This window comes from Diadema antillarum, unplaced genomic scaffold (genome assembly GCF_040938485.1).
Source record: "Diadema antillarum isolate AM-2024a unplaced genomic scaffold, OU_Dant_1.0 seq00000733_RagTag, whole genome shotgun sequence".
Lineage (NCBI taxonomy): Eukaryota > Metazoa > Echinodermata > Echinoidea > Diadematoida > Diadematidae > Diadema > Diadema antillarum.
In genome coordinates, this window is record NW_027271634.1 from 555,862 (window position 1) to 582,367 (window position 26,506).

General features: G+C 36.8%; 1 protein-coding gene across 1 annotated transcript in view; it reads right to left on the bottom strand.

Moving 5' to 3' along the window:
* LOC139738294 (uncharacterized) overlaps positions 1-26,506 on the bottom strand; it is a 150,763-nt gene that overhangs the window by 93,790 nt on the left and 30,467 nt on the right. The window contains exons 5-10 of the mRNA XM_071648935.1: positions 22,598-22,719; positions 10,801-10,938; positions 4,217-4,350; positions 2,234-3,824; positions 1,438-1,607; positions 406-542 (exon numbers count right to left, since the gene is read on the bottom strand). Coding sequence (XP_071505036.1) covers positions 406-542; positions 1,438-1,607; positions 2,234-3,824; positions 4,217-4,350; positions 10,801-10,938; positions 22,598-22,719 — 2,292 coding nt within the window. The remainder of the gene's footprint in view (positions 1-405; positions 543-1,437; positions 1,608-2,233; positions 3,825-4,216; positions 4,351-10,800; positions 10,939-22,597; positions 22,720-26,506) is intronic.

Below are 26,506 nucleotides of genomic sequence, written 5' to 3' on the forward strand. Positions count from 1 at the left end.
AGAGTAATTCATATTCTTCTACTTTTAAGGATGTGAGAAATGCAAATCAATCACCTTCACTGTACCCAGAACTAACAGGCATTAAATATACAGTTTATGTATAAGTTTGTATATATCTATCTGTCTCTTTCTAAACATATGATGCTGGGAAACAATGTAAGTGAATGAACCACCTGTGTAACTTTCTGTGCATTTTGTGAAACAAAGTCCTATCTTTTACAACATGTTCTACTGTTCAAAAATGGTCAAAAAGCAATTCATCTAACATGCCTTTTCTAGATAACTTCACCTAAAAGTAATGTTTATTTTAACCAATACAGATATTGTATCACCACTGTTCTTTATTTCAACAATTTCATCTGGAAGCATACTAGGTTTCATGGGTCCCATTGTCAAATATCTTACTTTGGAGGTGGTGTCTTCTTCCTGTCTGTGATGACCTCAAACTTGGGAGTCTTCTTTGGTGTCTGTTTGGGCTGGGGCATGGCCGCACTCTCAGCCTCCTTAGCCTTAAAGGACTGCATCCGGTCCTTCAGGGAGACCTGAAATCAAAGTATGAACACCTCAAGAGAATAATATCACATTCTTTCCACCTGGATTTGTTTGAATATCAACAAAATAGCATTTCCTCCACATCATTGAAGAGGACAGAGGAAGGAATACTGGTGGACAGACAAAGGAAATACTTAATGCTTGCTATGATAAGATGTAAAGTACTACTTATGTGTGATATTGTGACACTGAAACGTCACAACTGATTGACAAATTGCCCTTCATCAACATAGATAAACACTGAATTAAGCAGTGTTTTAGTAGTAGCCATAGCAACAACAAAAAAAAATCATGGGCATACATACTCCAGATGGATTCAAACCAACGACCTCCTGATTTGAATTAAAACATGTAAGACAATTTTGAGAATGATTGCATTTATGTTTGAAAATAATATGACCGACAAAATGAGAAGAAAAGTATAATCCTTCTCAAAGGAAGGATCAATGATAACCAACATTTGAAGAAATATGCTGTGTATTTGTAGCACAGGAGGAATATATTCTCCAACTTAATTTTGCAAAATCAGTCTACTGGCAAAATTTAAAACATCAAATATATAAATATCAAATATCAAAATGCCACAAATGTACCACCTATAAAGATGAATGTGTTAGAATCCTTCATTCGTCTGATTTACTACTGAGTGTGATTGAACATGTTAATTTGATCAAAAATGTAAAAATGTTTCCTCTCATTGAAGTTAAAGGGGATACATGGACAAATACTTTGATACACAGTCAACTAGCAAAATTGCAAATTATGATAAATAGTTAATAGAATATTCCACTTTAAAGCAGGGGGGGGGGGGGTATTCAGTCAAGCATCATTCCTCCTCTTGCAGTGGGAAAGTGGTAATTATTGATAGGGAGAACTCATCCTCACTTTGATCACATCTGCTGGTCTCTCCTCGGAGACGCTGCTTGGCTCCTCCTCCTCCTCCTCTTCGCTGGCTTTCCCTTCTTTCATCTCTTCCTCCTTGATCTGCTGAGCCCTGAGCTGCATCATAGCAAACAGATCCTCATCTTTGGTGGCCAGTGCCTCCTTCTTGGGGTCTGAAATCAAAATACAAACTTGATTCTGCATCATCTTCCCCATATTAAAGGTTCTTTCTCATTTCAAACTAAAAGGTCAGTGACTGGTCAAATTTAGGTACAACATTCACAAGTTATCTTGCAGATGGATGAAGTTATCAATGACGTAAGGATAAAAAGGAACATTTCCTAATACAGAAAATTTGTCTATATTTGATTTGATATGGCAGTATCACCAATGACTAAGCTCTGCCCATACATATACTTTGTTTTCATCTGATTTATCTAAAATTGACTAGGAAAAGGAAGTGAAAATGACAAAAATGGCAATCCATCAAATCTATTTTCTTATTTACAAATATACCTTTTGAAAAGCAAAATATCAAATTACAGTAGTTTTTTGTGCCATATTTGAGAAGTCCATGGCTTGATATATGTCCAATGACAATAATGATACAGTGATCAAGGTAAAGATAATGGTACAATAGCATCTGTATGTACAGTCACACACATCAATGCTAAAAATCATTGTTAAGGCTAGCAGTACTTGCTTGTAGAGACTTTTACTTTCATGTATGTATTTTTTTTTTGCATCCTACAATATGCAAAAAAAAAAAATGTTAACAAGGAGTATGCAAGTAACTGACCTGCTTGCCCAAATCTTTGAGGTGATTCCACTTCAATGGTTTTGCTCCTGAGCCGCTTGGCCTGACTTGGTTTCCTGTCTGGAGCAGGGGCCACTCTGGTCACAGTCACTGTGGGCGGTGGTTGCTCTGGAAGCGGAGGTTTTGATTCCTCAACGACCTCCACCTTTGTCGGGATGATCTCCTCCTTAACAGGAGCTGGATCCTCGTCTTTCTTCTTGGATGTTTTGCTCGTCTTCTCTTTGATAACACCATTTGTCTTTGCCTCGCTCCTTTTCTTGTTGTCTGCTTCTTTTTGAGCCTTGCCTGCCATAGTTCCATTCGCAGGCTTCTTCTCCCCGTCCTTCATCGCGGAAGACTTTTTCACCGGCGATGTCGTTCGCTTCACCGATGGCCTCTTCTCCGGCGAAGATTGACGTGCTTCTTTCTTCTCGGTCGACAAAATTTTTGATGATCTCTTTTCGGGAGACGTCGTCCTTTTCACTGATTTCTCTGGGGATGTTGTTCTTGTCGCCTTCTTCTCTGGTGATGATGACGGTCGAGTGGTTTTCTTTTCCACTGATGCTTGCCTGGCAAGCTTTTTTTCTGATGACGATGAGGAGGATGAGGACGTGGAAGAGATTTTGGTGACCTTCTTTTCTGGTGAGGGAGGCCTTGTGAGTTTTTTCTCCGGCGATGACTGCCTTCTGGAGAGCGTTTTCTTATCCAGAGAAGCTGTTTTAGGAGGTGGATAAGAACTCCTCTTATCAAGTTGGCCTGCCTTGGAGGAGGCTGAGGAGGATGACCCAGATGACATTTTCCTCTCCGGTGAGCTGGGCAGTCCAGACTTTTTGTGTGCTTTGCGCTCAGGTGAGGACCGTGTCTTTGTCAACTTCTTCTTCTCTGGAGATGACGGTACCCCCTTATCGATCCCCGTCTTGTCTGCAGTACTTTTGGTTTTAACCTGACCAGTTTTACTACTCACTCTTGTAACGTCCTTTAGCGGCATTGATTTTGGCCGCTCGATGCTGCCACTCTTATCGCTGTCTGTTGACTGCTGTGAGAAGCTCCCCCCTCTGACCTTCCTCGTCGGCGACACCGATGACTCACTACTGTTGGAATTCTTTCGCTGCTGAGTGGCGTCCTGCAGTACCTTTGGAATCTCTGGCTTCCTGAGTCTGACCTTGCTTGCTCCATCCAACTCTGAATCTGATGATGATAAATGTTTCGCTGCGGCAGGGCTTAGAGTGTTCTTCTTCTCTACCTTCTTGTCAGCACTACCGCTATCTCTCCTACCAGCATCCTTCGATGGTGACGGCGCCCTCTTTGTTGTGGCACTCTGGTCTCCCGGCTTCTTTGGTGCACTCGCTTCGCTGGGAAGCTCAGTCTTTGTCACAGTCTCTATTTTGAAAGTACCTGGTTTGAGAGTTCTTGGAGAGGGTTCCTGTGGAGATTCTGCCTCGGTTTCACCTTGAGGTTTGATGATCCTAGGAGCTGGCTTCGGTGAGGATGGAATCCCTCGAGGACTTGGTGTTGGTTTCCGGGAAGGTGATGAGGATTTTTTGCTCTCCTGAGGTTCACTTTTTGTAGCAGAGGTGGTCGGTTCTGAAGTTGTCTGTGAATGTAGAAATGAGAATGGTGCAAAATGACTTTGATAACTGATAGGGAATTGTGATAACTAAGATTTTTCTGTGCTAGGGCATTATAGCAAAATGGGAGTGCAGTTTTCATATCATATCCTATTCATGTAATGATATGATTAATTTATTATTCAAAACTGACAAAGTGAAAGAGAGTTCATTGCACAGTGATAATAATCGGTAATACCTGGATAAGAAAAGAGAGAGAAAATTTGATGAAAATTTGCCGGCCTGTACACAGGGGGCTGTCTGCTGCTGCCTGGAAGTGCGATATTCCCTCAACAGACTTACCTCATTTACAAGACTTGCTTTAAAACAGTAAACTCTAAATGCTCTGGCATAAGACATTTTGCATAGCAGCATTTACCTTTAGCTGGCTCGCCTTGTGAATATCCTCCGCAGTGATGGTCTGATTGTGTCGTTTTCTCTTATCCCTCGTCTGCTTGCTGTTGGCACTGCTCTCTGATAGCGACCTGGCAGGTGGCTCCGGTGTCTTGGACTCTGGTGACACAGAAGGTGGGTAGAACGCAAGGTGGACGATTAACTCTTTGTGTGTCAGAAACTTTGGACAATGTTCACAGCTTACGAAACATTTTACAAATTTCTAGGGCAAAGAGAGCATTTGTTTGGAAAGGGAGACAAACATATGTTGCGCAATGAGGTTGTCAAAGGCATTACCGTAATAATGTTTGAGAACTTTGTGTCACAAAATCAAGGAAAGCCACATTAAAGGTATATTAATAGATGCTCTCATACGATGGAGAAGAAATACTTCTCATGAATGCTGAAAAATATTGAGGTTAGATTTGAATAAAATGAATGACATAAAGTACTTGCATCAGCATTGCATGGCATTGCTGGTTCAAAAGTGAATCCATATACTCCTCATATGACTTTATCAAAACAGATGAGGAAACATTTTGATGGAAGTTTGCCTTCCTTAACCCAATGAAGACAATTCCTGAGTACATGTATACTCGTGCAGGTGTTTATGGGAATTGCGCGTTGTGACAAACTCAGTCCGTCCTCAACGGGTTATCCCATGGATGACCTAAAAACATGCGAGTGAACCTCATTCTATGTGCCTTTTTATGTCAAATATGACTTCATTCTAGAACCCTAATATTATGGAGATTATGATCAATAACTTTCATCACATATCACATTTACGTGTATCAAAGATTTGTCCATGAGTTCATATCTGTGTTCTTAATACTGAACAAAATTTCTCTCCTATTATCATGACACTCTGCTGTCATAATTCACATAGAATACATTGTAATGATATTACAACACAAATGTAATGCATGATCCCATTCTGCTTTAAAAAATGTTGTGATCTGCGGCCGCACCCTTCAGAAGAAAAGAGTATGTGACCCAGATTTGTAATAACAGGCGGAATTCAAGAAACAAGGGTATGAACCTGAACTTGAGCACTTACAACAAATATGTATTTGCCTCTTTCAAGCTTATCTTGGTAATCTCACACACAATAGTTGACTTGCTACAATATTTTCTGTCTAAATTATTGATAATTTGTAGGGTGATTGTCTTCTATAACATTAAAAAAATCTCTAATATTAAAGTTTTTGACATATTCAATGCAGTGATTACCAAGATAAGCCTGTAATTAGGGCATTCACACATCAAGTGATTAACACAGGAGAAGTGGTCAGAAATATATGTGAAAAATATCAATTGGAAAAAGAAGAATTTAATTGATAGTGCTAAAGGTGCAAAATAAGAACACACAGTGAAAATAAGTACAATTGCAAACATATATCTGAGATTTGAAACAAAAAATGTCAATTTTTCTTGATAATAATATTTGTGAGATTAGATGAAATATACTTAAGTCAGGTTAGTTACACAAAAGCCAACAAATATAAAAAATCCCAGAGATACTTGAAGGTACACAATCAGTGTCTCGCAGAAAAAGAAAATTATGAAAATTGTATTTTATAAAGACAGAATATTTCTTATGCTACAATATATGTTTTATGATGCTGCAATAGTTCCGGCAACGTTCTTCTATTATTGTGAAAGAAGTCGTATGACCTGTTACTACACTTATCTGCGCAAGTTGTATGAAGCATGTCCAAGTGATCAGTTTCATACTACCTAGCAGCAACACTACCTGTATCCACAGTTACACAAAAATCCCTGCAGACCTGCAAACCAATCTGTTTCTATGCATTCGAATATTTACTTTAATTCTCTTTATAACATGTGACATGATTTTGCATTCAAAATGACCTCGTCATACACTGACAACCACACAGGTCTCTGACATTCAGAAAGAAAGAAAGAAAGATAAAATTGTGCAATAAAATGACAGACAGCTTTGCCAATCTTGTCACAGCTACAGGTGACAACGTACAAGTTTTGGCAACATTGGCATCAACCTCTTTCTTTTTTTTCTCCTAGCAAAAGTGAACCTAGATTGTTAGGTTCAATTAAACAAGTGCACACACAAACACACATACAGTGAAAAACTGTTGAGTCACTATAAAAGAAACAGAAGCCTCCCTTCCCCCCCCCCCCCAAAAAAAAAGAACATTCATATAGCTGTTAGAGATAGAGATTTGCCTGTTAGAGATAGAGATTTGCCTAAGACAAAGATTGGCCCACTGTTGTGTCCGGTGTAACACAAAACTACAATGTACACTCTAAATTCAACTTGACATATCAGAACAATGGTGCAGCAATTTGCTAGCATACTGTATGTAGGCCTACACACCTGTCCCAGAGGGAAACTGAATTTCGTTTCTTTTCTTTTCTTTTCTTTTTTCATTTCACACCAATTCATTTTTAAGCATGGAGGCTTACAGTTCAACAAGTTAAGCAACTATATGTGACCCGCCACAGCAAAAGGATCCTAAAGTCACTGAGGGCTGAGCCGAGAAAATTGAGTTGTAAGTCAGATCAACAAAATTGGTCAAAACAATCAGATTTCTCTTTTTGACATAATTTTTTAGTCTAATGTATTGTATCACCTATCACCTGCAGAAATGTTGAAATTAGCGTTTTCTTCTGGGCCATGATTTTCTGACTTTCAATGGAACAGAAACGTGTCAGAAGATTTGGTTTTAGCACCACAGCTAGACTCTGCCCCTTAGCAACGAGGGAGTAATCTTATTGGTCAGCGCGAGGCACCCTGGTTACTGATGGGTCGTGCGTAGACTGCTGGCGTTAAGCTTGAATGAACATCGCAGAGGTTGCTATGAGCAGACCTTCTATTGTCAAAAGGTGATCCCTATTGCGTTGCAAAGAAAACTTTGAAGGCGGTTTTCTTGAAATGCTGATTTCCTAGACCACTTGACATGGTCTCATAAAATCACCAATAACTCCGCAACCGAGTACCTTTATGAGTCGTGTTATATACCAAATTAAAGCGGAAGAAAAAGGAAACAATGTCATGTCATTTTCAGAAAATCTTCCTCCCCGACTTTTGGATCCTTTTCTGTAGCAGGTCACATATCAGCAGTCACCCTCTTATCTAAAAGTTCTTCATTACAAGAGCAAAGAATCCCAATACAGGTCACCTCTGCTACAAGTCCTTGGGACACATAGTTTTCTTTTGCTATATCAAAATTTTGTAATACCCAAAAACAGAAGTTCATGAATATACATAGATGAAAATTTTGGGACATGAATTTCTACTGCATTGTACATTGTACTACAAATTATAAATATATTTGTTATAACAGGAATGCACTGTAATACCTGTCTGTTTTTTTTTAATGGTTACTGTGTAGAGATACATGTGTACATGCACTGTTGTAATGCATTATCCCAAACATTTGTTTCATTGCATTTGGTATGTCTTCAAATAGCTACATGCATTTATCACACATGAATTGCATAAGGTGTGACAGGTTTGGCATGTACATCATTCAGTAGCAGTAAAGATTTTACACATCTCAAAAGAAAAAGGTAAAAATGTGCATGCCTCTACTATGGCAACATGGATTACTCAGCACCTTGTCTGCCACCACACAACCCAAAATAATCCTAAAATTTGATTTGAACATCTCTCAGTCTCCTCTGTTTCCATGGCAACATCCCGTTCAGCCTACAAGCTACATATGTAACCCCACTCTGCATACCTGCGGCCACAATTTATACATTCCAGTCAGTAGCTGGTTTGCTCACGCAAATCCCGCCAGGGGGTTTATACCAGGTACTGTAATATCTGGAAAAGTTATCGGCCGTCCATCTGCTCTCACGGAACTGGGTTAATGAGGCGCAGACAAGATTGTTGACGCATCTCTTCGTGCTCGGTCCAGCATCAATGGCGATGTGTTCAGATGGTGCACAGAGCTTGTCCAGAGGAGATGCATGTAACCCCCAGAGGCAGCCATCATTCTCAATGTAGCCCAGAGTATTATGTCTAGTGATCTACTTGCTCAAGACTGTTTCACTTTTAATCATGATTATACCCTTTTGATATAAAACTTATATTGCACAGTTGTTCCATTTCATGAGCACTTTCATTGTGATGTGTTTTGATAGTTATCACCAGAATATTGTAATCTAATGATAACACATCCTAGCTTTGCCAGTTGTGAGAAGATATTGCATACCATTCTAGACAGCGATGTAACAAATTGAAAAAAAAAAAAATTATTGGTAATACAAGTGAAAAAAACCCAGAAAACATTAGGCCATACCCTAGAGGACTTCCCGAAGTATTAAGTATTACATATCCCCTTTTTTACCCAGATTACTCCTAAAGTCAGTATCAATATAATGAAACATATTGTTGGTTAATTTGAGAGTTAATAGGCATTGTTTACCATAAAACAAAAACCCAGCTTGGCACTTCAAAATAGATCTAAAATGTGAGCTAGGGATAGAAACACCCAAGGTAAAAAAGTTAATCAGTATAATTAATGTTAAGTATTGTTTGATACACAAAATGCGAACAATAGTTATGATAGAATTGTTTCCAGACTTAACTGTCTACAGTTATAATTTAGTGAGAAAAATAGTGATATCTCCTTATATTCTGGGCTTTATTGCAAAATGTTTTTATCGTAGGATGTTTTGTGATACAACAGAGCCCTACACATATGCATCAAATGTGATAACTCAAACGTTTTTAAAATCACTGCTCCCAATGGTAAACAATATCTTTAAAGAGTGAACCCCTAGCATATCCACTTTAAGTTATGATGTAAGCACACCCATTTCTTTTTTTTCCATTTACATAAAGGATACAGAGGTGAAAGCCTGACTATTAGGCTACTACTATTCTCCCTAGTCACATCCAGGTGTTAGAGGAAAGAATGCATTAATGTGAGAAAGAGAATTTCAGTTGCAAAGTTTTCTTTACAAAGTGCAGCTCAGTATACCACCACCATCTGATTCCACTTCAGTGGTATCTCACCAATCTTATGCTCCTTTGATATTGTATTGTCATCGTCAAAGACGGAGTCATCAACATCATTGTCGCTGTCATCGGGGTTCCTGACCCCCGGCGCGAGCTTGATCTTCCTGTCCTCTGCATCATCACCCGTTGCCGCGGCGAGGAGATTATTTATGTTCTTTATCATCAGTAAGATGCTATCCCTGGCTTCTTTTCCGGATGCTAAGAAGTGGCAAGTACGCAGTTATTATTTTTTTTCTTGGTTTTCATGTCTCTGTACGTCATAACATGAGCAATGAGTAAGAGAAGAAAATATAGGGCAAAAAAAAAAGCAAGACAGCACAGCTTCTCTCTAAACCGATATCCAGTTCACGCAAATACACCAACAGGATGCTGTTAATGGAGACTTCACAAGTGAGCCGGAGATGTCAAATATTCCGTCCTCACCAGATCTGACGTTCATAATCAAGTTGTCAACCCTCTCCAGACATTTTCGGCCTAATTTGGAACATTCCTCCCAAATGTTATGGCAGGTATAATACAGTCAATGACCAGGAGCCATTGAGGCACACAAAATTACACGAAATAAGGGAGTGATGTGAACATGCCCTGCAGGAAATCTCATTATAAGACAGAAATATTTGCAAGTTGCACCACAAACAGTTGGAATGTTACAAACTCAACACAACATGCATGTTGTAAACACAAATGAACCAAGGGAACTGTGAGAATAAGTTATCCTTCCAATATCTCTTATTCATTTGCACAGCAGTCATGAGTGAAAAGCACTGTATCAACCATACAGTGACACATAGCATCATATAAGACACATCTTACATCCCAGCAAAAAATTCTTACTTTGGAGTTGGAATTTGTTTGTGTGATATGCATTAGCCTTAAAATGTAGTGTGTTTATTTGCAGTTACCACTTTTAAACATACTTTTTGCATCTGTGAAAAGGTGAGCAAAGGGTGCTTGATTTTTAGTTTAAAGATGTCATCAAAATGTACAACAAAGTAAACAGGAGTGAGCATGAGACACCTGGTATGACCCTGGGATTCTACATTTGTGACCTGCTACAACAAAAGGATCCTAAAGTCGCTGACAGGTGAGCCGAGAAAATCGAGTTTGAAGTCAGATTACCCAAATTTGTCAAAACGTTCGGATTTCTGTTTTTACATAATTTTGAAGTCTAATGTATCTTCTATCATCTGCCGAAATTTCGAAGCTAAATGATCAAAGGAAAGGCCTGAAAATAGCATTTTTCTGGGCCATGCTTGGCTCGTCCGTCAGCGACTTTAGGATCCTTTTGTTGTAGCGGGTCACATTTCATCATCTGTTTCTTTTGGAGGATCAGGAAATACAAAATTACCAAAAACAAGGATCATTTTGATTGTGATTATTGCAACATTTGCATCATCGATCTATTGTTTACCTAGCTGTCAGAAAGGAGGCTGTCTGATCAAATGCATTTGCTCATCACAGGTGCATCACCATCGATGCATTCAACTGATAACAGCACACTACTGTGCTCGTTTGATACCCTGGAGCGTGATTAGTCTGTTTCCATGGATACTCACTTGTGTCAGAATTCCGCTTTGCCTCCCTCACGCCACTCCGGTCGGACTTGAGGCTCTGATGACGGCTTGGTCTGTCAATGGAAGTGGAGCTGGTTACCGAGTCTGAATCGCTGTAGTCGTCATGGCGACCACGGGATGCTGCACAAATTGGGTGAAGAAAAATATGTGAGAATATAGTCAGAACAGCAGCAGATACAGGGAGGAGGAAAGCGATAAACTAAATAAACATGGTTTCTCAAAAACAAAACTATGGTATCATTCACATACAGTACATTGTATGTGCATTTAAAACATGATGTATAAAACATATACTTTGTGTATCAACAACTACAAATGTTTGTATTTGAATATTCTTCAAATGCTTCATGTAGTTTCATCTGCTCATATTTGATGATAAAGAAATCTGAAATTTAACTTGAAGAAAAAATACATGAGCTTGATGAAGATAAGACTAAGACTTTTGTATGGGCTATCTTTTAGTTCATCAAAATTGCTTTCATTTGAACATATTTAATCTGTAATCTATACCTACGTACCACTGGCAAGTATGAAGTTGAATATGAAGTGCCTTTCATCAGATTTTGATAAACCACAACAAAACATAATTACATTCGCAAAAAAATTTAAAGCAAACATCAAACTGTGAAAGAGAATGTGTTTTCAAGAGTAACTTTACAAGAAGTCATACTAACCCATTTCTTCTTAAACCCCATGCCCACACCCCACCCACACACAGACAGCTTCACAATTCATGAATAAAGGCACAGGCATTTGACACAAAACTGAAAATAAAAACAAAAGCCAGTAAATCTTAAAAATGCCCCACAATCTCTGCAGGGACCACATGTAGTACACTTGTAAACTGAACTTGACATTTATGAAAAGTTATGTTTTAACACTGAGGCAGTCTGCCTTGACTCTTGGTAAGTCACATAAAACTAGCATCACCATGCCATGCTTAAAGGTACAGTTTACCTTTGGGAGCAGTGATTTATAAACTGTTCTCGATATCACGTTTGATGCATATGTGTAGGTCAGCTGTATCACAAAACATCATACTATGTAAACATTTTGCAATAAAATGTAAAATATAAGGAGATATCACTATTTTTCTCAATAAACCATAACTGTAGACGGTTTAGTCTGGAAACATTTTTATCATAACTATTGTTCACATTTCGTATATTTAACGATACTTAACATCGATTATACTGGCTCAAATTTTTATAGTGGTTGTTTCTATCCCTAACTCACATCTTAGAACTATTTTGAAGCACTGATGCTGAGTTTTTGCTTCATCTGCAAATGGTAAATTATGCCTTTAACCCTTTACATTTCTGTATCATGTGCAGCTGTGTTGGACTTAAGTTCACATGAGATTACTTGGCAGCCAGTGGCTTGACCTTTTACAGAAACTTCAATGTGAAATGGCTGCCAGAGAAGAAGATGCTGTCTATCTATCATGATCAAGTCACCGTATCCAGCTTTAATCACGGAATAAACACAGTGATGGGCAAAGCCTGTCTGCTCTGTTTGTAGAGGGATTCGCAGTGTTTACAAATCCATCACCTGAATCTTGTCAGAGGGACATACAATATAGGAAGACCGGTAGAAAAAACATGGATCCACGTTCCCAAGATGAAAGAAGATGCGTATGCTTTTGACAACTTTTTGCCCAGTGATTCAGTCCCTACGTACTTGAAGATTGACATCTAACATAAACTATACACTGCAGGTACAGATACATTTGCATTACTGACAAGCCACTATAAAGGCCACAGTGAAGTTGCCAAACATCATTCTGCTGATTTTGTATTTTCAAATTCTCCAGACTCTAAGCTTTCTAGCATTACACAATTTGTCATACTATACTTCCAAGAACCAAACTCAGAAATGGTATGAACATGTTCTACCATATACACACTGTTTTGAGAAAATGGCCTTTGGACTCCACTGTGAGAAAAAACTCTGCAGACAATATCAAAAGGCTTTAATCAACCACAACATAAGATTTTGCTTGGAAATGAGGGATATTGTTATTTTTGTTTTTCAAGAAGCAAATTGAGGAATTTCTTACCTAAGAGAAAGCATTGACATTGCAGTTATGTTACACAAAGCAATTTTTGGTGTGTTGTTACTTTTGCAAAGATCAAATGACTAGCAGAAACTAATTGTGAACATAAAACCACTGCAAAATATATTTGCGAATATAGTTGATGTCAAAAACCAGTTAGTCTGGCATATGACTGAAGCATACAAAGAGACAGACAGTGAAATTGGCAATTTTAAGGCTTTCAATAAGCAGAAAATATATTAAGTGGTAGAAAACCACATTAATTTTCCTCTGCGATTTATTATTATGATTATAATGTCCATCGTTACTTCACTATAAATTTAGCATTTCTGATATCGTCATCATTTTTATGCAGCAATATAAGTTGTAGGATCAGTAGGACCATTCTTATAATTATTAGTATTATCGAATACTACATTCATCAGTTGCATATTGAAAGGTAGAAAAAGATTCATGTGACATTAGATTTTGAGAGAATATGTAGCTGATGGTATAAAATTGTGTTATTTCCTGCCCTACTCATAGAACGCCTACCTCAATTGCGGGGCTAAGGTAGTGACAAGTTGATTTGTTGTTCAACCCTCTAACTATATACCACATCATCCTCCCTGCTCAAAACTGATTCTGGCTATATCTCCCACTGACACTTCAAATCCCATTTGAACTCCTTTGCCTGCAGCCTCCATCCTCAACTAATTAATCACTTAATCACATTTCCTTCGGAGCCGTACAGAGAGGTGAAGATATTTTCCTTGCTCTTCCCACATGAAGTAGGTATTTTCATTTTCTTGTAATATTTTCTTCAAGCAATGCATCCTTAGAGTCTGTATCATGTGAAATTTTCCTCACAACAGCTTTAATACCATATTTGTCACACCCGTTGGTCCCTCTATATGCAATTGTATGGTCAATTTAAAACAAAAATAGAAAATATCCTGTTGAGAACTAGCTAATTTTGCTATACCACAAATTTCCAATAGACACCTGCCTGAGTATACTTGGGATTAGTATTCAATGGGTTAAGAAACAAGAGTAATTCAAATAAAGGGATGCCTCTGTTTCTCAAACAATCACTGTATTCCACAACAAATGTGACTCTTTAACCCTTTGAAGACGAGTCCCGAGAATACTCGGGCAGGTGTCTATGGGAAATGCGTGTTAAAGCAAATTTAAATCAGTCCATCCTCAACACATACATTAACCAGGGCTCGACACTAACGGTGGCCCGGTGGCCCGGGGCCACCAAAAATGAAAGTCGGGCCACCAAATTTTTAAAAAGGGCAAATTTGGTGGCCCGCCTGGGGCCACCACAATTTTTGGAAAAGTATGTCAATAAATTCGTAACTTTTTGCGCCGGAAATTAGCAGTTAAATTTGTTCAAAGGATGGATGAAAAGGACTGAATGAGTGCCTGAGAGTGAGTGTTGCAAGTTTGTTGAAGTTTATTTATGAGTAGATATGTCCAACTTCTAATTCTTACTATCATAAATCTTAAATATTTGACTCATTAAAAAAAAAAGACTTTAAATGTTTTTTATTGGGTTTTTTTCGGGACACCAAATTTTTCTCTCGGGCCACCAAAAATTTGAAATTTAGGATTTTGGTGGCCCCATCGGGCCACCAAACAAAAAAGTTAATGTCGAGCCATGCATTAACATACAAAGAATGTTTGTGACAATGGCCATTGACTTTGAGGATTTCACAAAGGAAGTTCAATAATCTTTGACACTTCACAATTGAGCTTTTACTATGTACTATCTCTTTATACAATTGATTGTATACTTCTTTACCAAATTTCTATCCGATTTATTTACATCACAATCATTCTTACCTGAAGTTACACCTGAAAAATGATCCCAGTTTAAACCAAAGTTCAATGCCCTCTGACCTTTAACCTCATGTGATTTTGTCTGAATTCTGACAACAGCATTTATGTTTGAATATCTTAAATTACCGTGTGGGGGATGAAAAAAAAAAAAAACTAATTATTGTGGCTGTTCTTAATCTTATCAAGATCTGGGCATACAGAGAAATATCTGCTCAAACAGAAAACAGACAACCTGAAAGCATAATGCTTCCAGGGCCATTCGGGGGCTGAGACATACTAACATATTAGTAATACATTTGATAATACTGATATATGTTAACAATAAGTTTGAAAGTATGTTATACAAGATAAGATGATTAATTAATTCGTCAAACAGTCAACTGCCCATACACTTGGACATAATTTGTAGAGATATTTTGTCGACATTTTGTTCTTTTTCCCTCATGATCCTGGTAATAACATATATTAGATGATCCCATCATGCAATGGCAAAAAAAAAAAAAACAAATCTCACACAGAGCCTACCATGTTTAACCCTTTGAGGACGGACTGATTTTGCTATATAACACACATTTCCCATAGGTACCTGCCTGAGCATTCAAGGGACTCGTCCTCAACAGGTTAACTTAATACAGGATAACAGAACAGAACAACGGACTTGTGCTATTCACTGGTACTTGGTTTGATGCTCTACATACTGTACATGTACATTGTATACACCTGCCGGTGAAGGAAAGTATGCCCCAGAATGACACATATTGTGCTGATCAGTGAAGTTTGTATTAGACAAAATTATTACTTACTCTGAAACATGCATTGCTGCTCAGATTTCAAAACCTTACTTTGCAATGAACCTGAAGATTCCACCACAATTGTAGATCTGGATGATGCATATTTTTCACCACAGACATTTGATTCTTCTTCTGTAATCTGCACAAAACCATGTGCTGATGGAACTCTGTTTGACAATACGCTCAGATCATTCAACAGCCAAGATCAACACAAACAAACTCTATTGGCACACCACTCTCTAGGATGAAGGTACACAAAAATATTGACGCTTAAACCTCCACAGGAATGTGATCTAATCTTGAGAGAGCAATTATGACTTACATTTACATAATTGCAAACTTGTGTCATTGCGTATAGAAATATCTGGGCATATGTCAGTCATTACGTAGCATTCAGTGTCGAAAGTCTGTTAACCCCTTTAAAGGGATAGTACAGTTTTGGTTGAGATGAGAAATAGGCTTTCAAATTTTTGCAAGATACCAAGAAAACACTTATGATATAGCACAGAGCATACCATTTTAAGAGGAATTCAAAGTTTATTTCATGAAAATCGGGTTTGGAATAACTGAAACATCCAAAAACAAAGTAAAACAAAGCGATCGTTACAAAGTGTGGGTCCCACACTTTATTAGAATCATTCTTTTTTGGATATCTCAGCCATTTCAAAACCAATTTTTATCAAATAAACGTTGAATTCCTCATAAAATTGCATGCTCTTTCATATTTTATATGAGATTTCTCATTATCTCACCTAAAAATGTTAGAAACCTGAAATTAGGTCTCAACCAGAACTGTACGATCCCTTTAACCACTTCTGTGGCAGGGACTTTGGACAGTGTGTAAATTGCCACGCTATTTTTTTTTCTTCTGCCAGTTGGCACTCACAGCATGCAAAGAGTCAACCAATCAAGTTCCCCATAACCACATTTCAGTAGTTTTTATCCTGCTTCTTTTTATCATAATATTCTTATTAATAACTAATACTTAATACTAAAGGTAGACTAAAATCCTTCATTGAGCACTTTGTTGTTCAAATTGCAGTTTGTTCGTTTATTTATTTTTGTCATTTTTTGTTACATTACAGTATTGAAATAACCTCCCTATTTGTGAAATCTATAACTGATTTCTACATTAGCAACACAGTTAAGAAAAGTAGAGTTCCAATTCTCTCTCAAGTTGGCAAATTTGTGTAATATTTTTTTCTTCACATTCCAAGCCTGTGCAGATTTTTTATGAAGTTAACCAGTTATATCTAATCTTTCTCTAATATCTTAAATGAAGTGAAATTCAGAGGTGCTAATTCAATGATGAGAAGGAAATGATTTCTGCAGCAATATTCCTCGATGCCTTGATGAACAAGTTCCTGCAATGACCTCTCAATTTCTGAGAATGATATGAAAGTACTGTATAGATTTTATATTCCATATTCCTACACATTGAACTATACGAAAAATGAACCATTTTTTTTTCTGCTTTTAATTAATCATTGTATTAGCGCTGTTACTCGTCATTGACTTTTAAACAGTTTAGGAAATACTGATTTTGCTACAATATGTATTTCCCACAGACACTTGCCCGAGTATACTCGGGACTTGTCCTCAACGGGTTAAGAATTGGTGATCAGAATCGATTATGATAAGTGAGGGGTGCATGGAAAGTCTTATGAAGTTTGTCTCTTTGTTCATTTGTGTTTGGTCATTAAGATTAACCCGTTGAGAACAAGTCCTGAGTATACTTGGGCAGGTGTCTATGGGAAATGTGTGTTGTAGCAAAATCAGTCCGTCTTCAACGGGTTAAGCTTAATTAGCTTAAATAGTGCACAAGTCACAATTTTCTTGAGCAATAGCATATTTTCTTTTGTCCTTCCCTCTGTTGTGTTAAAACATCACAAAATCTAATGTTTCACAAAGACGAGACAGAACAATAATAAACAACAAAAACGACGAGAAATCTTTGGGAAAAAAGAGCAGATATTCTCTGGAACTGGGAAATCCCTTGAATCACAAAAGAAGTGCAATTTTGTCTAGCATGGAGTGACACATTCAAGGGCCCACATGGTGCCAATGGAAGGTTAACATGATCAAAGCAGCAAAAGAAAAATCTGAGTGTGTGTCATCGTTACAGAAGCAAGATGGTGCCAGCTTACTAAACTCCACCGGCACAGTGACTGTGAAACACTACGTTACCACAGAAATAAGGGCAAGATATCACACATCCTTTAACCCTTTCTGTGCCAGGGACTTTGGACAGTATGTACAATGCTATGGGGTTTTCTGTGCCATTCAGCACTCAAAGCACACAAGCGCTCGATTTCTCTATTTCGTCTGTACTGAGGGCCCAAAACCACTATTTCGGCACAATTGGACAATCACAAAACGGGAAAATTAAAGTTGTTAGAATAGGTTTCATTTTTATACCAATCCACGAGACAAATATTCAAGTTTGTAGTTGAAAAATATGAACACATAGTTTTGCTTTATTTTAAAGGTGTGATAATTTCTTCCATGGGGCGTAAATTTCACCATGTAACATACGTTACCATGTCATTCTATTTCAAATGCTTTAAGATTGGTGACTACATTCTATGATTGAGATAATTATGCGTCAGATGTGAAGTATACCATCGGCTGCCATGTTTGTAAATGCTGCCTGCAGATGGGAAGGATGGCAAATGACCTGTATGCTATACTGAACACAGCATGTCCTATTGTGTTAAACCTTAGACAGGTAGTGTTAATTTGTTTTCTCGATAATTTGACATCAGACTTTCTTCAGAAAATATTTTTCACCATTTATCAGTCCCAAATTGCCAGCTAATTCTTGAGTATCATCGATGAAACATGTGAAACTATATGCGCAAAAATATAGTCGTTAGATTCCACGTAACGTATGTTTCACGTTAATGTAACGTAAGTTACAAAGACAATACTACTACATGTGCAGCAAATTTTGGAACATTTTCTTTTTGGTTTTTGTATATATTCTTACACTAATTTCTCTTCAACTCTAAGTGAACGAATATTATAACACGATGTCGCAATATTATGGCGATACAATTCTCAAAAATAACAATTAAAATAGTTGTAAAACTGCAAGACTTTATAACATGTCCTCGTATAAACTCTGGAGTAGAACAGTAATCCGTAACTGTTGATATTTTGAAGACAATTGGCTTCATACTTATGAATTTATGGCATTGAAATGATAAGAGTTGGGAACATGCTGTTTCGTGCCTTAACGGATGAAAATATTGTCATGATGTACGTGTAATATAAAACGAGTGGTGGGTAACGTAGGTTTCACTTTAATTTTATCATAATGAAAGTTTTCGTATGCTTGATGTCTTGTGACTTGTTATCTTCATATTGATGTCTTGTAACTTGTTATCTTCATGCTGTTGAAAGATATGTTTCGAATCCATAACTTTGCAGACTCATCAGCTGTCGCAACAGTTACTCTATGCAGGAACAGTTTGAACATAGCAATTGCAATAAAATAGTATTCACAAAATTTTTAACACTTGTATGAAACAAGAAACGGCAGAAACGAGATGATTACTCTGTTAAAGTGCTTCGTAATGAACAATAACGCCGTATTGCTTGTATTTAAAATGTCTGAACTCGGTAAAGGAGAGATAGGGAAAGAAGGAACCGAGAAATGTTCTTTGTTAACTAAATAAATGACCACTTTACTAAGTTGACTTTGGCAAAATGAGGTCCATGAAATAACGTCAAATTACACAGTTTCATTTGCACAATACTGGGTAGGATGAATGAAATTGTCATTAGTAAAATGATGTACTCGATTTTCCTTGTTATGTATGCATAAAACAGTATAATCCACAAGGATAACAAGAATAACAAGTCTTGCATTAATAATTCTTGCCGTATCTTGAAATTGTCTCCAGGAAAAATGTTTTGAATCTTTAAAAAGAAAAGTGACAAGTTGGTATGCATGCACAACAAAGATACTGATAATGATTACAGGCATGCAGGCCCGTAAGTAGGATTTTTATGGGGTTGGGGATGGGGTCAGGAGTTAGAGAAAGTCGACCACTTCCAGTATTAATCTCCTGACGGGCAGAAAAATAAAAAGCTCCCATGCTTTTTTTTTTTTTTTTTTTTGGTTTCATTTCTTTTGCCGGGTTTCATCGACTGACAAGCAAGAAAAAAAAAGAAAGAAAAGAAAATTGAAGAAATGTAAAAAAAAAAGGCTTCAGCTCAATTCGATGCTGCCAGTACAAGCCCAATTTCATGTTTGTTTGTTTTTTATTTCAAACGGGGGAGGGTGAGTCCGCGATTCATTTTTTTTCTTTTTATTTCCTTTTGTTTATATTTTGACTGCTGGCAAAGGGGCGGGGGAGCCTGAACCCCCTCCCCTATAATTACCCTGATGTGGTAGGGTAAAAAAAAAGATGTGTAACTTTGCTTCTTTTCTTTGTTAACTATGAGACGGGCATAAGTTTTTTTTTCTTGAATCTTTGCTTAGAGATATGCTTTTTTGCCATTCTGATTACAGCTAACACGTTCCCTATAATTATGGGGTTTTAATCCTAGCACTGCTCTTCCCCATTGCAACTGTATAACTTCAACGAGAAGGAAGAACAAAAAATGTTAATGTCTTAAACATATAGCTTACTGAAACATATATTACTATAATTACTATTATCATTATCATTATTATTATCATGTAGGCCTGATCTATGATGGTAACAGTAATACAATGTAGTTGAAATTACATTTCTCTAATGCACTGTATTTTTGTTGCCTTTTCTTCATTCAAAATGTGTGTTTCTTCACTTTGAGATCATCAACGACATTACGACAGAAATTTGAGTTTATTTTCTCCTTCAAAAATAGTCAGGGAGTAAGTCACCATATTGGTTTATGATAACCAAAGATAAATATAATAGAAAAGACGTATTTCCCTACAGAATTCCTTCAACAATAGTTCTAGAACAATTAAATGTTATTTTTATCCACGCACATTCTCTAAAATATCCTTTTTCAATGACATGAATTGATGAAACTTACGTTACCAAAACTAGAAACTTACGTTACTACATTAATGCAGGGACCTGGTCCACTAGTTTTGAATTACAGGTCTGTGTAATCTCTAATCTTATTAGCTATGCATTGAATTTTCTTAAAACAATGTTAAATTCATTGCTTATACCTGAAATATGACATCATTAAAGCCAAGTTGAACATCAACGCCCACCAAACGATTTTTTTAAAGATACTATGATTATGTCCCCTTTTACTGCATCCTCCAAACAAACAAGAACATACAGCTGTAAATGAATTTGATATGTTTTGACGTAGAAATTCATCAACATCATAACTGCAGCAATTAAATTGTCTCAGATTAAATGGGATTTTCCGTAGATTGTCTTTTATTAACATGACAACATCTTGAAACTTACGTTACCAAAATTTGAAACATACGTTACTTAATAAATTGAGTGATTTATTTCAAAAGAATAAGCCTGTACAGCAAAGTAATTACTGGATTTTTACGGTGAAACCTACTGACTTAATAAACACACAATAAACAGAAGTAAAGCATGATTCTATGAAAAACAACAACACATTTCCAACAATCAAACACTTACTCAGTTTTTCAACACATCATGTAAAGGTATTTTGCGCGCTGCCAATGCTCAAGATGCCAGTAAAAGAGGTTGCTGAGCTATCCCATGGCCTCAAATCGACGGCACAGATTCGAGAAATATACATTTAGGTGGTAATTAATGGTGTAATTAAGCTTTCTGTCATTTGGTGGTAACGTAAGTTACATCACGTATGTTACACTTGTGGATTAAATCGTATAAGTTAGCAACATAATGATGAATCTTTTGCCACCCATGGGTATGAGGACAATCTACTCCATAAGTCTCAACTTTAGAACAATCATTCAGAGCCATGCACCTTCATACTTTTTACAAAGATGGTAACGTATGTTACTTCTCTTAAATCTACCTTTTTAAAATCTATATTTGCGAGATTTGCAGTCGCATGTCTTTTGAAGCTGAGTGATGAAATATTTTTTAACATAAACTTAGACCCCTTTTGGTCAGAAAAACAATACAATTGTGTAGTATTCACTGTAATAGCATTACCAAGTTTGCAGTACAAAGATGGTAACGTATGTTTCAGCAGATCTGGCGACACATTTCCATCAGGTAGTTTGTTGTTAAAGAATGATAAGCTTATAAAGTTGTGATAGGTTTTCATAGAACGTTCGGCTCCTTTTCTGAAATTGTGAGTAAGCTTCTTCTTTATGCTCATATTTTCCCACAAAGTTGAGAAAACATAAAAAATCATCGTTGGCGACATGCACTTTTGAGCCTGTTGGCCGAACTTAACCCTCCACCGATGGCTTAGTGGTACAATCTCGCCTTCGAAATGATTTCAGTTTTTGTCTATATGTCCCTTGGCATCACATAAAATCACCGGAGCATTTTGAAAGAGCTTTTTATCTCTCCTAGGTGAGTAGGAACATAAGCGACACGATTTTTGACCAATTGCGCCGAAATAGTGGTTTTGGGCCTGAGGTATATGTTCTCTTTACATTCTCTTTCCAGAATCATGCTTTAAAAAAAAAGATCAACTCTTCAAACAACCTAATACATACAATGTATCAAATATAACTATCACCACCATTATATCACTATAATTTATACTACATTCATAATCATCCAATAACTCTCCTTATTATCTTTATGGATTTTTCATGTGACTTTTGATATGTAAACAAATCTGTATCAAAAAATGTATCTACCTCTTCCTCTCCACCCCCAAATAAATAAAGAAATAAATGAATAAATGAATAAATAGATAAATAAATAAATAAATAAATATATGAATTATTTAATTAACAAATAAATATATAAACAAACAAAATAACAAATAGAAATAAGTCCAAAAATATGGGCAATACATGAATTGAACTGAAAAAAAAAAGAATAGAATGCACGAAAGAGAAAATCACTTCATGTTAGATTATGATATTACCTGAAAGTCCCATGACTGCGCATAAATAGTGCTCTGGCTGTGACCTCAAACACACTGATTGCTTTAAAACCCTGGAATTGTTCCTTACCACTCCTGCCCGGCGAGTCAAACACATCACTGGAGCTATCCACGCTGCTCTTCCGTCTCCTATGCCTGGCGATCAGCCGATCTGCCGCGTCAGACGTCTCCTCAGTCTCCGAACGACGTAACCTGATTGGACGGCAGGAGAAAAATTCCATCGTTATTGCTCAAGTGACGGTGAGTAGAATACAACCTTGAGATAAGATCAAGCAAGATGGAAGACTGAATCAGAAATTTTTCATGTTCAAAGTTGTTGTTCTGGTTTGTTCTGTTTTGTTTCTACAGCCAATGTTTGCATAAACAAACTTTGCTCTGCTGCATATGAATTTCACTGCAGGTGCATCAGATATAAAGACAAATTACTTGATAATACCAAAGTAACAATGTCTTGTCAGAAGTTACTGAGGTTTGCTAAACAAAATATAATAACAGACTGTGATGCAAGTCATTCATTGATATGGAGACTAATCATACAAGCAAGAAGTTTTAAAAATCTTACAGGTGAGGTCATACACACACACAAAAAAAAATTCCTGGAATTATCATTCCTCCTTTACACTTTAGAGATGTGAACCATTTTTGATCAAACGATCTGATTACAAGTGACAAAACTTGCACAAATATTTACAATTCCTTCTTAAAATGCACACAACGGTATTTGTGCATTTCCTCTGTGTATGCAGGGTCAACATTTCATGCGTTTCCTTTGAGATCTCCTTGACATCAATTCTGGGGTTCACAACTGTGAGCACACAGCTGAACATCTGTGTCCCCAAACTGTGCTCCAGATATGAGATGCCCTCGATGAGGATGGAGGCGTGATTGATGCACCGTCTATGGAGAAAGGGGTGTGTGTGGTCAGGCAGTATGTTATTGTGTGTTTACAATTTCATACACATGTCCAATTTCTGGACATGTTATTGTTAGTGTATAAGGAGGATATTTTGTCGCAGCGTAGTGTAAGAAGGTACAAATGTACATGTATGTTGTTGGTTGTCATTTACTACATTTGGTTGACTTTCAGTTATCATGATGGGTAATAGGTAATATGAATAATCACCTATTGACACTGGACACTTTTGTGTGTATGCCTGTGTGTGTTAGAAAATAATAAGTAAGGCGACCCAGTGTGTTGATACTTGAACAATAATGATTTGACTAGTGAATAATCTGCATAATGAAAGTTTGGTGCTCAAAAATACTAGATTTGATTTTGCCTCCCAGTGCATTTTAATGCATAAGGAAATACAATGTAGGCCAATACAAATTATTTGTACTCTATCAAAACATCTTTTAAATTGCTTCTGGATTTTCTTTCTTTTATACAGATAATAAGCCAATAACATAAAAAAGTGCTTGTATAAAAACTGTTGATAAACACAATGTAGGAATTATCTCCAGCTTTAATCAGCACTGTCCATACATTAAATTTTATCATAAAAATTATCCAGCATTAGTTATGAGCCTGGAGGTATGTGGGTTGTAATGGGAAACAGCAAGCATGCTGTATCATCACTATATCCCAGATACAAAGGTCACTAATGCTCAAATGCACCCTGTGTTCAAACTAGCGTGGAGTAAACACCTGTTCTCCCTACTGTAAACATCGTCTGGGTTGTTAAAAAAATACATTAAAAACAATCACAACACACAGAATCTCACAGATAAGACAGAAGGGCTAATATTGATTGAATAGCTATTGTGGGCATTTGATGCTTAAAGCATATAAAGTCTATTGCACCCACAATGTGAACATGTCTGTAGCACACTTAAGAGTAAATGAATTGTTTCCATATCAGATTAAATACATTTTTGGGAGGTTTTATCAATATTTCCCTTTTCTCCTTCTATTTCTCTTTCTTCATCTCCTCTCTCTCTCTCTCTCTCTTGTTCCCATTGAATTGCAATGTGCAGTGAATAATATCATACAAAAATTAATACTAGACACAATGGTATTTATAGTTTCAGTTTTTGTACTGACCATACAACTTCCTCTAAGAGCATAAAATCTACAAAACATCTTTTTCTTCATTATCTCTGTATTTGAAACATGAAAATACAATTTCTACCAAACCAAACAAAAAATACAAGTTCATGAAATACAAGCCTCTACACTAGAAGTAACAGTTTTTTTAAAGTAAATCACAGTGTAGAAGAAATTCTATGAAATGATTTATCTATTTCTTCCTAAATTTGTATCTCATCACCTACATGTATTTTCATGAATGTAAAGAAAGGAACATGTAAGTTCAATGAAAGAGGTACAATAGCAATGACTAAAATCACTCCGTTCACATCGCTGACAAATTAATACGTGCTGCACACAGACGTGTACATGGTATCGTATACTGCACACATTTATTACCAATCAATATCAACCTTTACACATATCCAGTTTTATCAATACACTCATTTCTCTACGTGAAAACCAAGTCATTTCCATTTCTGATACATTCTCCAATCTACTCAACAGAACATTCTATCTGCACTCTCTATAGGGCCTACTATAGATTAAAGATAAACCACTCAACATCACATTCTGTGCTCATCCATGAATGATAAAATGAAACCACTATCCTATGACCTCAATGAATTAAAATTACAAATTATCAAAACAAACAAAGCACACACACATATCCAATTTTTATCAGCAAAGCGATAATTATGGTCTGCACTGATTCCAACCTCACCTGGTCTACACATGCCATCAAGATTCCAATAGTCCAATATGCCCAGCGGTGAGTAATGGCATATAACCAGAAAATTAGATTTCGCTGTATAGCCAAGCTTATACGCATGAGCTTACGCCATGTGAGTATGAAGGCAAGCAAGGCAAAAATAGAAAATAACAAAACCAACAGCAAATGCCTTCCAGTGAGTGTCCGTCTAATTATAGCCACTGGTGGAAAGGCTAAACTCTACATGCAGTGCACTCGGCATTCATGCTTACCCATCGCCGTGGCGATAGCAGGGTGACACTGGCATGTCGGTGTAAATGAGGCGGAGGATAAATATTGGCTACCCAGATTTATAATTTTGTATCTCGCACAGGTGCCTCGATTGAGGGAGGGGGTGGGAAGGTTGGGGAATTACCGATTCATAGATTTATCAATTTGATGAATAATTTGCACCCTATACATGAAAATTCAGCAGGAAATCTTGTAACCAAGCAACATACACTTGGATGCCATCAATACTTTTCCCCTCTCTACTGATTGATAATTCAATCTCCATTTTTTTTTTTTTTTTGCAAATAGATGTCAGACTGATTTCCACAAATCAACAAGAATGATAGACAAGTGTTTTGCTGCATGAATTCATATCTTCATGAGAGATATATTCAAGGGTGTTTTCTATTCCATGAAATCACATATATCAATTTTGTTCATATGACTATCAATGGTTTGAGATATGCCATTTATAATGAAAGCAATATAATTTCAACTTTAGATACACCACAGAACAAACAAAAAATCTACAAACTGATAACCTGCAAATCACATTATTTGAAGTGTTGAAAATTGTAATATAACACTAGGGGAAATAGAAATGTAGTTCGGAATCATACGCGAGATCATAATAGCTCTTTATTAATATCACCTAATGATGAACAAGAAGAAAATATGTAGATTATTTCCTCCAGCTCACCTGTACAAAAATACATTGGAAAGTCTTTCATGATGAAATGATTTACTTACTGGGAATAAAAAAAATAAATAGATAATTTAAACCTCTCACCCGACTTGCTTACATACATCTTTAGACAGTAGTTCTGAAGTTTTCTTCTACATAGGGGTATATGTGAAATAAATCACTCCCAATGATCTCAGTCATTCCTTTCAATTTCCAGGTAAAGAATTCCCGGGCACAATAGAATATTGCCTTTTCTGACACTATTGCAATATCATAACAAAAT